Consider the following 13,098-nt stretch of genomic DNA (forward strand, 5'->3'; position numbering starts at 1 on the left):
TGGCTGTTCAAACGAAGATTTCCTATATATTCCCATATCACTGTGTGCCGTGATTACTTAATTCACATAAAATAGCAGTTTCATAAACAATTTCTGTAACCTCAACTGCCAAATGCTTATAAATAGGATTTAGTAGCTGTTAACATTCAAATAACTGGAAGATTCTAACCTACAACTCTATATAAACTATTTACATGCATTAAGCATTGCAGATTGCCAAATACACAGACCTTCAGTCTCTTTTATATCTAGCACCTTCTTAATTTGAGAAAGAGGCATTAGATGAATGTGTTTAAGGGCTGCCGGGGGTCTGGTATGGCCATGAGGACTCTTGAATGTGCCAATAACCTTGTGCCGTTTCCTTGCTATCTGTTTAAGAGAAAAAAAAAGTAACTCAGATAAATAAGCAAAATCTTCAGATTTCTTTTCTTCCACCAACAACCTTAAAAAAATTAAAACTGAAACCAATTCCACTTAATCAAATAACTACTGTATTCTGTTAAACACAATGATTCTCATGTAACAGATGTGAGTAAAACATATTCTCCAAAAGTCTTATGAACTGAGAATCTGTATCACTGGAATAATCAAAGTGTAGTAATGTTATAAATATATTGATGTTTACATAAGGAAATAATAGACCATGAGATGAATAGAGAGAAGGGAAAAGGAAATTGCCAGGATTTTTTTATATTAAAAAATAGAAGAGAAAGAACATCTACACTGGTATAAATGGAAAGGAATTTGGGCTATGCATTCAAAGAAATTAAGAGAGAAGGAAATGAGAGTAGAAAGACATTCCCTTAGCCTCTATCAGGCACTGTGAACCAAAAAGGGGGAGAATTTAGTTTAATTAGCTATAGCATAAAAAACAGAAGCATGGAAGGATAGACAAGTAAGCTAAAACCTAGGCCCAGATAACCTCAAGGTAAAAGAGAAAATGCCTCAAAGAGACAGAGAGTACTCTAAGCCAAGTCCAGCTGAGTAAAGAGAGGCCCATAATTCGAGTTCTTTTTCACCAAGGGATCAAGAGATGGCAGAAAGCAGGCAACAATGAAACAGTGTTGCCAACACAAATTGTTGTCTTCTTTCTCAACAAAATACATCCACGTCAGAGAATTCCATGGTATCTCTATGGACAATACCACCTTCTGACCTCTAGTAAGCTTTATCTGCAATGATTAAGATCAAGAAAGCAACTGATGTGTTGCTTAAGTTACTTATGGAAAATCTCTTATCAGTCTCTTAAAATGTATCCCACTTGAGGGAAGGCATCTCTCTACTCCTAAACATATGATCTTCCTAGGGTCAATTCATCAACTGGTCACGATCACTAAGATATGACAATTTAACTGGACTTGGGATAAGAAAGTCACCTCTAACTTCACAACTGAAAGCCTGGTCTCAAGTACTTACTGCAGTCCCAGCCACTAACATTATTATGATGCTGCCACATACCTCCAGGCAGTCATTGAAGAGAAAGAGAGTTACTTGTTCTCCTCGGTCACAGGGATGTTCCCCCAAAGATATGGTTTCAACTCTCCGCACCAAACTTCGGTGAGAGGACAAAAGGTTAGCCTGCAGCAAATGAAGATATAAATACAAGACCACTTGGTGTTTGGTCATACAAAAAGAATTTTTAAAATACTTGATAATAGTTTGTATAGACAGAAATGATAGATTTCAATTACAACTGAAAAGTAAAACATTTTAAGAGACAAGTAGTTATTAAATAAGAACACTTACTGGGCATCCATCTACTTCATAGACAACATCAAAAATTTGCTTTTGGGCTTCTGTTTTCCTCTTATCCTCATTAATATGTCTGCAAACATAAAAGAAAACTGTAGATAAGAAAAAAGTAATTCTGATTCCCATAGCAACAGTCTACGTAAAAAAGAGGTAAAAACTTATCTTACTTTACAACAGAAAAGGCATCTGCAGATGTGCCCAAACTGGACAATATACAATGATCCACAGGTAACTAGGTTACTTACCTTACAAAGAATCTCTTAGGTGAATCTTTCAAGGAGATCAACTGTCACCCAATCCAAGTCATCACAAACAAGCCCATTCAGGGACACTACAAGTTTTGTGAGCTATATACCCATGCCTAACATTACTCCTAAAAGGCAACATATTTCATAGTCTATAAGACTACAACCTCTTTATAACTTTGAGACTCCCTAGAGTTAGTCCACTCAAAGGGGCATCTATATAGATTTCAGGGGACACTGAGTAGTATTAAAGTTTCCTTTAGGCAACTTCCCAGTTCATACTAAAGTTCATTTTTTAAAAACTGTTATTAAAATATTTATGAGATGAATATGTTAATTACAAGCCCAGTCATACAGATACACCTAATATCAGTGACCATGTATCTTTTCATCCTCATAAATCAATTGTTTAAAATGCCTAAGGACTGGTGAATGAGGGCTTTTTCATTATCTCCACACTCCCAAACAGGTGCATCTTTTCAATATTTTCTATCTGCTACCAATTCAATCACCCTGTTATGATGAACACAAATGATTACAGAGCAACAACCCGGGTACCACAAAACTCTACCAAGTTTGTTGTAGATTGTCACACATCTGTTGGACTTCTAATTCAACTATGACAGTGAAAGAGAAAATCTCTAGTAATTTGTTAAAGATTCACAGATTTTCCACTTTCCACAGGCTCAATCACACAGTAAACGCTTTTAATTTCCAATGTACCTCAAAACTTAAGTTTCCTTAAATACTAGTTGGAAAACAATAAGAAAAATGAGTCAAGAAGGAAAAGATGTTTGTACCATTTATACCTTTTTCTTTTGTTTCAGGATGGGTAAGGTAAGTCACTTTGGTGCATCTGAGCTCAAAAGCAAACTCTTCAAGGGAATATATATATAGATGAGGAAGTCTACAACATTTCCAAATTTCAAAAACACTGTTAATTTATTTGCATGGAACCAAAATGTTTTTAGGACTGAACTGACAATCTGTGATTGTCTACTAAATGTATTCTGGAATCATTATTTCACCATGTTAACTCTATGAGAAAACAGGTGAATTGTGCTATGCCACAAACACATTCCCATTAATTAATTCACTTAAATTTTCTATCAATGCCATTTTAAACCTTAAGCAAAACCCCAAAATTAAAATGAACTTACGTCATTACTTCCTTTAAGGATCCAATAGCTCTCTCTAGTGTATTCTTGTCAGGGTTATCATCTGCAGTATGTTTCTTAAGATCTTTAATAAAAGAGTTATTTTACTACAATGAAAGATCATCGTGAACGTACAGCCAAGAAAACAATATATGACTACAACAACGTAAAAGGAAAGAACCACAACCCCTCCCCACAAAAAGTGAACATTGAGAAATTACCAACCATGGCTCCAAAGAAGTTATAATTAGACACCACCACCCCATCTCTCTGCAGAGGTGGGAGGCCCACAAGTGGACCAAAACACGTATTTTTAGCTTTTAAAATTTATTGATTTCTTATAGTATCTTCCCCCTTTCCTTTCTTTTACTAAAATGAAAATGCAAATATGCTTATAATGCAGAAGACTATTTAAAACGATATGACATCATAGAAAAATCTAGGTTAGGGTAGGGAAAGGAAAGGGGGGGAAAGGAAACGAAAAAAGGCTCCTTTCTTCAAATAAACCCAATATGACTCATATTAGGACTAGAAATCTAGCATTTATCAAATAATTATGTAAATATGAACCAAAAATTTTTTTTCTTTAATAAAACACAGTATACTTATATACCAGATATAAAAATATATTTCTTTTTTGGTGACTCTAAATTTAGTGTGCATATTTTAAATGAATTCAATCCTCAGCATGCCAATTTCCTGACTGCTTAAGTTCTTATACTTGTCACACTCCCTCTTCCAAAATACTGAAAGAAGAAACTCACGCAAGTTTCTACTTGGGATGTACATGTGTGTACAGCACACACACACAACACACAGCACACACAACACATATATATCCTGTGATCATTTCTGTAGCTCCACCCTCGAGTCCTGAAAGATCTCAAAAGCAGATTTCACGGCCTATAAGGTCTGCGCATTATAGGTATTTCTTTCCTCTAAACATATATACATTCATTCTCTCTCAAAATTAAAGAGGATTGTAAATAACCTTACTACTTCTAAGTAAGGATACTTAACAGGTAGCACTAAATTTGGGACAGCTAGGTGATGCAGTGGATAGAGCACCGGCCCTGAAGTCAGGAGGACCTGAGTTCAAATTAGGCCTCAGACCAAACACTTGACACTAGCTGTGTGACCCTGGGTAAGTCACTTAACCCCAACTGCCCCCCCCAAAAAAAACAAAAAAAAAAGTAGTACTAATCTAAAAATATATTTGCAATTTTTCTTTTGCTTGAAAATTCCATTCCCTAAAATTTAATGAAACTATATCACTAAAGTACCATTTAGAAGCAATGCAACACTAGGTAACCGCTGCACAGGTCGAATGAGAAGTTCAGCAAGGCTTTGACGCCCACATTCTGGTTTAGCTTGGTTTATCTAGAAATAAATCACATTTTTGAAAATTATTATAAAACCAAAAATAGTCACTTCAGTCAGTTAATGAGCATTTATTAAGCCTACTATGTGCCAGGCACTTGGGACACAAAGAAAGGTAAAAGACTATCCGCCTTTGGGGAGCTCACAATCTCACAGAGAAGACAACAAAAGCAAACAAATATGTACCAACAAACCACACACAGGATAAAGTAGAAATAATTAACAGAGAGAAGGCACTAGAATTAAGAAAAGGCTTCCTATAGAAGGTGGAGTTTTAGCTGGGACTTAAAGGAAGCCAGGGAAACATGGAAGGAGAGTATTCCAAGCATGGAGGGCACCCAGAGAACATGCCCAGATCTACAAGATTGAGTGTCTTGTTCATGGAAACACATGGAAGTCCGTATCAGAAGAGAAAAGGGCAAAAAGGGTGAGTATTCAAGAGATGTCCCAATGATGAAATCAACAGGCCCTAGCAATAGACTGAACACGGAGCATGAGAGACAGTGAGGAGCTGAGGATGACACGTGGTTGCAAGTCTGGGAGACTGAGAGAAATAATAGGGAAGTTTGGAAGGAGGGAGGGTTCTGGGGAGAAAGCTATTAAGTTCAGTTTTGGACATTCAGCACAAATTAAATACAACAACTCAAGATTAACATATGTAGGCTTGATTATACCAAAGGGAAAGAAGAAAATCATTTGCCCTTTTGTAGGTCAACTAAGTTCTGAAATTACATCCTCTACTGTCTGAAATGGCATTCTGAAAGGCTAGGAGTTCAGACTTCAAAGAAGAAATCAGTTTAATGATTTCCTATTGAGCCAAAGTCTTAACTCCATTCAGTATCATAGTATAAGCTTTCAGAATTTTTAAAATTACTATGAAAAATCTTAAGTCTTCTGAAATTTTACTAAAGAAATTTCAATTGGAGAATCTTAGAAAGCATGGAGGTTACCTAACCTGATATCTCACTGACTGCAGACATCCCTGAGAGATGATCAGCTCTCCCTTTAGCACAATTTTTACTTTTCTACATTTACTGGCCTAGGCAAGCCACAAATGAGCCAAACACCCCCACCCCCACCCCGCCACGACCACGACCATGACCACGACCACCACCACCACCCGGAGACAGACATTTTCAGTGCCATTTACAAATGACCCACTCACACTAACCAGCTTCTAGGCCTTTGATGTCCTTGGTAGAGTGAGGTTCCAGTAAGGACAATTCCTCTGCCACCCACCCTGCACCTCTCCTTTCAGGTCACACAACTGGAACGTGTCCGACCCTCTGTCCACTATGCTAGGGCTGCCTATCCCCCAGCTCCTTCTTCTTTCTCCCAATTTTCTCCACTGCAAGTTGTTAAAAAACATGTGCATAACTAGATAATTTTTAAAACAGTTATGCTTGATTCTTGTTAGCAATACGTTTTTTATGAAAATCTTTCAAAATGATATATGGTAAATTCACAAGATTTTTTTTTTTTAAATATCACTTTACCTTTAGGAAAGCATGAAATCTCGGCTTCTGTTTTTCACACTTAACAATTGTTTCTTTACTCATTTCAAAGAAGTTTACAAAAGGAGGGTAAATCTTTACCAAATCTTTTGACTGTGAGAGAGGGAAAAAAAGCCAAAATAATGAATGTTTTAATTATTTTCTCTACACACTATAAAGTTACTTATCAATTTCAAGTAATCAAGAAAGTTCCAACCTGACAAATATTACTCCTAAATTAACCAATATTTTCATATTAGCTAACTTTTAATATCTGCAATTCATTTGCTCATTTTTCAAGAGAGGGGTTGCAATGTGACTCTGTTTGAAACACAATCAAAACACAAGAAAATGCGTCTGATGTTCCCCTCCATCCATACACCAAATAACTGAGTGTTTGACTGAACAAAGGCAAAGGTTTGCATGTGATACTAACACAAAACTTCTGAAAGGTGGAAAAAGCTGCAGAAGAATCAAAATTGAATAAATGCTCTACTATATATATGAAAGATCTTTGCCAAAAATTGCTGACGTGAAACCTCAGACTTATTTTGATTCACATTTCTCTTATTAATAGTGATTTAGAATGGATAGTGAAAAAGAAAAGTAGATAATAAACTAAAAAAAAAATGAAAGTATTTGGAAAGTGTTCAGATCAATGATAGCTTATACACTTCAACGACACTGAATCTTTGTGCTCCAATAAAGTACAACCATTGATGTTCATAACGATGACCTTCAACAAGAAAAAGAATTATGCTCAGTGTTCCTTCTACAGAGCATCCCAAAAAGTCTTAGCACAGCTGTAAGCTATTAAAGCTTATATTAAAGCTTATGAGCTTTAATAGCTTACAACCACACGAAGACTTTTTGGGACATCCAGTATAAGAAAGAATAACAGTGTATAATCTTACAAGGAATTTTAAAGAAAGATTTTCCTCAATTAGCATTAAAATAATTTCCAATACTTTGGTAAGCTTCTATTATATCGAAAATTAACTTCAGTGGAACACAGTGTCAGACAATATATTACTCTAAGCGGGAGAAGTATTCTTGTAGTAAGCACTCACATATTTCAGAAAGATGTCACCAATACTTTTGCTTTCATCCCAATTAATAATGAGGTCTTCAAGATCCTCCTGAAACACAAAAAGGAGCATCACGTTAAAGTTAACCCATCTTTTATGTTTACCTCTACATACACATTTGCTAGAACCACTGATCTAGACATGAAAAGACCTGACAGACCACTTTGTCCAGAAGCTCTTCACCTTTTTTATGTCACAGAATCCTTGGGCAGTGTCTGATGAAGCCTTTGTACTCCTTCTCTCAATAACTTTTTTTAATTCATAAAATACATGGAATTACAAAGGAAATCAATTATATTGCAATACAGTTGTCAATAATTTAAAAGACAAAATTACAGACACCAGGTTAAGAATTTTTGTGATCTAGACCAGCCCCCTCAATTCTGCATATGAAGAAACTGAGGCCCAGGCAGTTTCAGCGGCCTGCCCAAGCTCACATAAGCAGTGAGTACCAGGCAGGAGTTGAACTTAGGTCTTCTATCTTTAAACAGTGCTTCTTCCATTACACTGCACTGCCTCCCTTAGAAAATTACTATAGGGGCAGCTCGGGGGCACAGTGGATAGAGCTCCAGCCTTGGAGTCAGGAGGACCTGAGTTCAAATGTGACTTCAGACATATAACACTTACTAGCTGTGTGACCCTGGGCAAGTCACTTAACCCCATTGCCTAGCCCACCCCCCCACCAAAAGAAAGAAAATTACTATAGATTTGGTCAGAACCTGTGTTTATTTTGGAAGAGGGAATGGGTTACGGAAACTTCTGCCGTAGAAATTCCTTCCCCTCATATAATTCTACAAGTGACTTGGAGTTCCTAACCACCACCCCACAATAACTCTTAAAATTATACATTAAATTTAGCCTTTTTAGAGCTAGTAATATTCTTTTGTTTGTTCTCAAAATGAAATTAGCTCTATGAACTGGACAATGATGTCCTGTTAAATAATGAGGAAACACTGGGTTGTCAAATCATGAAGTCTGAAAGTGTCTCCCTCTAAACACAACTTGATACTTAAAATATCAGAGAGGTGCAGTCAAGACGGTGGAGTAAAGGCAGAGACTTGCCTAAGCTCTCCCCCAAACCCCTCCAAATACCTTTAAATAATGACTCTAAACAAATTCTAGAATGGCAAAACCCACAAAAGGACAGAGTAAAACAATTTTCCAGCCCAAGACAACTTGGAAGGTTGGTAAGAAAGGTCTATTGCACCAGGGTGAGAGTGGAGAGCAGTTTAGTGCAGGCCGGGCCAACGCAGACGGAGCCGCAGCAAACTAGGAATAGGCCTCAAGGCGATTGAATCAGTGGCAGCAGTGATGGTTTCCAGACAATGGGTCAGAAGGAGATTTACAAGGCTCCCTTTGCTGGCACCAGAGGCAGGACTCTGTCACATTGCCTATACCTGGATCTGGGTTGCAGTCCTGGGTCTTAGTCTAGTGTGTACACTAGCACAGCAGAGCTAGGGGCCAACGGAAGCAGGGACCCTGGTCACAGTTCCAGGGTCGAAAAGAGTGTTTATATTTGCTCACAAATCAGTGCACAGTACAGGAGAGTAGTAAACACAGGTCTCCCTAGATTATACTACACTGGAAAAGCCAAAAACTTACAGGTCCCCAGAATTACCTCTGAAAACAGTTGCATAAAAAACCTAAAGCTTGGGACAGTGCCCACTTGGGAAGCAGAGCTCCACTTCATCATAGAGTTAAAAGTCAAGAAACAGGCTGGAAAATGAGCGAACAGAAAAAAAATTCTGACCATAGAAAGTTACTATGGTAACAACGCAGATTAAAACACTCACTCAAATGAAGACAACAAAGTCAAATTTCCTGCATCCAAAGCCTCAAAGTAAAATATGAATTAGTCTCAGGACATGGAAGGGCTCAAAAAGGATTTTAAAAATCAAGTACCAGAGATAGAGGAAAAATTGGGAAGAGAAATGAGAGTGATGAGAGAATATCATGAAAAGAGTCAACACATTGATAAAGGAGGCCCAAAAAAATACTGAAGAAAATAATACCTTAAAAAACAGAATTTAAAAAACAAAACAAAACAAAATACAGAATAGGCCAAATGGCAAAAGAGGCACAAAAATCTAATGAAGAGAAAATGCCCTGAAATGCAGAATTAGCCAAATGGAAAAGGAGATACAAAGCTCACTGAAGAAAATAATTCCTTAAAAGTTAAAATGGGGCAAGTGGAAGCTAAGGACATCATGAGACATCAAGAAAAAATCAAACAAAATCAAAAGAATGAAAAAATACAAGAAAATGTGAAATCTCATTGGAAAAAAGATCCAGGAGAGACTATTTAAGAATTACTAGACTACCTAAAAGTAATGATCTAAAAAAGAGCCTAGACATCATCTTCCAAGAAATTATGAAGGAAAACTGCCCTGATATTCTGGAACCAGAGTGTAAAACAAAAATTGAAAGACTCCACTGATCACTTCCTGAAAGAGGTCCCAAAATGAAAACTCCCAGGAATATTATAGCCAAATTCCAGACCTCCCAGATCGAGGAGAAAATATCGCAAGCAACCAAAAAGAAACAATTCAAATACCGTGGAGCCACAGTCAGGATAACACAAGATTTAGCAGCTTCTACATTAAAGGATGGGAGGGCTTTGAATATATTCTGGAGGGCAAAAGAGCTAAGATTACATCCAAGAATTACCTACCCAGCAAAACTGAGCATAATACTTTGCAGGGGAAACGGGACATTCAATGAAAAATAGGACTTTCAAGTATTCCTGATGAAAAGACCAGAGCTAAATAGAAAATTTGACTTTCAAACACAAGACATAAAAGAAACTTTAAAAGGTAAACAGGAAAGAGAAATCATAAGGGATTTAGAAAGGTTAAACCATTTATATTCCTACATGGAAAAATGATATTTATTAACTCCTAAAAACTTTTTCATTAGGGCAGTTAGAAGAAGTATACATAGACGAAAAACAGAGGTGCAAATTGAATATGATGGTGTGATTATCTAAAACAATATGATCAAAGAACGAGAAAGAAGAATGCACTGGGAGAAGGGGAAAGGGAGAGGTGGAATGGGATAAGTTATCGGACATAAAAGAGGCCTGAAAGATTTTACAGTGAAGGTGGAAACAGGTGAAGCGGAAAAGGGAGTATGAGAAGCTTACTCTCATTGGAATTGTCTCAAAGAGAGAATAATAAATACACTCAGCTGGGTATAGAAAGTAGGAAGAGAAGGGGGATAGGAGAAGGGGAAGGGGGGGGAGCTGATATAAGGCAGGGCAGTTTGGGGGATGTAAAAGTCAGAAGCAAAACACTTTTGAGAACAGACAGGGTGAAAGCAGAGAGACAGTAGGATAGATGGGGAAAATAGGATGGAGGGAAATGCATCATCGGTAATCATTTTTACACTGAGTTTCTCTGATGAAGACTTCATTTCTCAAACACAGAAAACTGGGTCAAATTTATAGAAATAAGAGCCATTCCTCGATTGATAAATGGTCAATGGATATGAGCAGGCAGTTTCCAGACAATGTAATCAAAGCTATCCAGTCATATAAAAAATGTTCTAAATCACTATTGACGAGAGAAATACAAATTAAGACAACTCTGAGCTACTACCTGTCAGATTGGCTCACATGACAGAAAAGGAAAATGAGAAATGTTGGAGAGGAGGTAGGAAAATGAAAACACTAATGTACTACTGGTAGAGCTATGAACTGATCTTGGAGAGCAATTCTGAACTATGCCCAAAGAGTTAGAAAACCATGCCCAGCCTTTGACTAAGCAATACCAGTACTAGGTGTGTACCCCAAAGAGATAAAAACAAAAAGGAAAAGGACCTATTGTACAAAAATATTATAGCAGCTCTTTCAGTGGTGGCAAAGAACTGGAAATTGAGGAGATGTCCCATCAATTAGGGAATGGCTGAACAAGTTGTTGCACATGTTTGTGATGGAATACTACTGTGCTTTAAGAAATGGTGAGCAGGAAGCTCTCAGAAAAACATGGAAAGACTTACATGAACTGATGTAAAGTGAAATGAGCAGAATCAGGAGAACACTGTACACAATAACAGCAATAGTGTATGATGATCTACTATGAATAACTTAGCTATTCTCAGCAATACAACCATCCAAGACAATTCTGTAAGACTTATGATGAAAGATGCTGTCCATTTCCAGAGAAAGAACTGGCAGAGGCTGAATGCAGATTAAAGATACCTTTTCTTTATTTTTCGTGGGGATTTTTTGTCTATATTTTCTTTCACAGAATGACTTACATGGAAATGTGTTTTGCATGACTACACATATATAACCTACGTCAAATTGTTTGCCTGCTCAATGAGGGGGGAAGAGGAGGGAGGGAGAAAATTTGGAACTCAAATTTTGAAAAAAAGAATGTTAAAATTGTTTTTACATGTAACTGGGAAAAAACAAAAGATAAAAAATATGTACTGCTGATATTTATAATGAGGAAATTCTATTTCTTAGAAAATATTTTATGTTTCAGACTGTTTTCCCAATTATTTCATATTATAAGGTCTTGTGATTTTAAGGAACATTGCTGTTCCTTTAAGGAACAATACTGGCAAATTGTAAAATCTTTACTAAAGGAACAATGAAAGAGACATAAGTCTAATAACATCAAGAGTTCTGGTCTAACATACAAAGCTGTTAAGCTGCAGAAGATATTAATAATGGCCTCTAGGGAGGTTATAGATACTTGACTAGAGACAATGTCATGAAAGAAAAAGAAAAATAATTATCTTTTCTTGGATTATGTACATATTTGTCTAAATAGAAAGAAACTAGAAAATAGAGAGGCAGCTAGGTGACTCCATGGATAGAGCACTAGGCCTGGAGCCAGGAAGACCTGAGTTCAAATCTAGCCTCAGATACTCACCCTGAACAAGTCACTTAACCTGTTTGCCTTAATCCACTAGAGAAGGAAATGGCAAACCACTCCAGCATCTTTGCCAAGAAAACCCCATATAGGATCAAAAAGAGTTAAATACAACTAGATGACTGAACAACAAATAGTAATCCCTTCAGCAAAACTTCAGCAAAACAAATATGACCAAAAAAAGCCCCACAATAGAGGTAAAGAAAAAACAAAACAGTAGCAGAAGCTACTAATACCTTCAATCATCATTATTTAGGTTATTAATCTAAAAAAGTAACAGGTCCATGTAACAGATGTGCAGCTCCAGGAACCCTAAAGTTCAATCAGAAGGGGAAGAAAGAAGTGGAGGAATTTTAGGAATAAAATGTTACTTACTCCCAGCAAAGCATCAAAAGGAAATATTTACAGGTGTGAGCATCTATAATCCTTTTAAAGGCCTTTAAAAAAAAAGATTAAATATGCTATCTGTTCTGTAAAAAAGTTTACCTTTATTTTAGTGTGTACATCAAAGATATCAGGGATGCTACCAAAAATAGCCTTAATCTCTTCCGGTGCAAGGATGGGTCCTCCACGCTGCCCTTCTTCTTCCAAAGGAACTTGAAATAACTAAATAGAAAAAAGCAAAGGGAAATCGATAGTTTTAAGAGCTAAGAAAAATAGTGATTTATATGTAAGACAAGTAGGAGTAAGAAGGCAAAAGATGACACTCCATCCTGACCTCCCCAAAATTAAACTCAAGAATTTTTTTTTCCTTCATGACATTTTCAAATACATCTATACTCTTTATCAGATACATATTTTAGCCCAGTAGTACATCAGACTTTATTGAAAGATAATCACATAGTTCCAGCCACACAATCATATAATTTTTATTTTACATTCAAATTGTTAGTTGATTGTGCATACTTATTCTAAAGAAAAGGTACATCCCCAAAAAGAAAAAAGGAATCAAAGTTCAGACAATTAGAAACACTTCAAAAATATGTCTAATGCGTTGCTTAGTTTTGCTGAATTGTTTTATCCCTTTTCTCTGATTTTTTTAATTCTCTGTTTTAAGGGATGGCTTTCTGATAGGGAGGGATATATTGAGAAATAAAAGTTAT

The 13,098-nt window shown here is 36.5% G+C and overlaps 1 protein-coding gene across 4 annotated transcripts in view; it reads right to left on the reverse strand.

The window, feature by feature from the left end:
• The window catches only part of ECT2 (epithelial cell transforming 2), a 63,217-nt gene that overhangs the window by 15,211 nt on the left and 34,908 nt on the right, over positions 1-13,098 (reverse strand). For all 4 annotated transcript variants that reach the window (XM_027876152.1, XM_027876150.1, XM_027876151.1 and 1 more), the window contains 8 exons: positions 12,482-12,601; positions 7,098-7,166; positions 6,031-6,141; positions 4,438-4,534; positions 3,158-3,239; positions 1,747-1,825; positions 1,459-1,578; positions 231-369 (listed from right to left, as the gene is read on the reverse strand). In XM_027876152.1, coding sequence (XP_027731953.1) covers positions 231-369; positions 1,459-1,578; positions 1,747-1,825; positions 3,158-3,239; positions 4,438-4,534; positions 6,031-6,141; positions 7,098-7,166; positions 12,482-12,601 — 817 coding nt within the window. The remainder of the gene's footprint in view (positions 1-230; positions 370-1,458; positions 1,579-1,746; positions 1,826-3,157; positions 3,240-4,437; positions 4,535-6,030; positions 6,142-7,097; positions 7,167-12,481; positions 12,602-13,098) is intronic.

This window comes from Vombatus ursinus, unplaced genomic scaffold, assembly GCF_900497805.2.
Source record: "Vombatus ursinus unplaced genomic scaffold, bare-nosed wombat genome assembly UNPS02014810.1, whole genome shotgun sequence".
Classification (NCBI taxonomy): Eukaryota; Metazoa; Chordata; class Mammalia; order Diprotodontia; family Vombatidae; genus Vombatus; species Vombatus ursinus.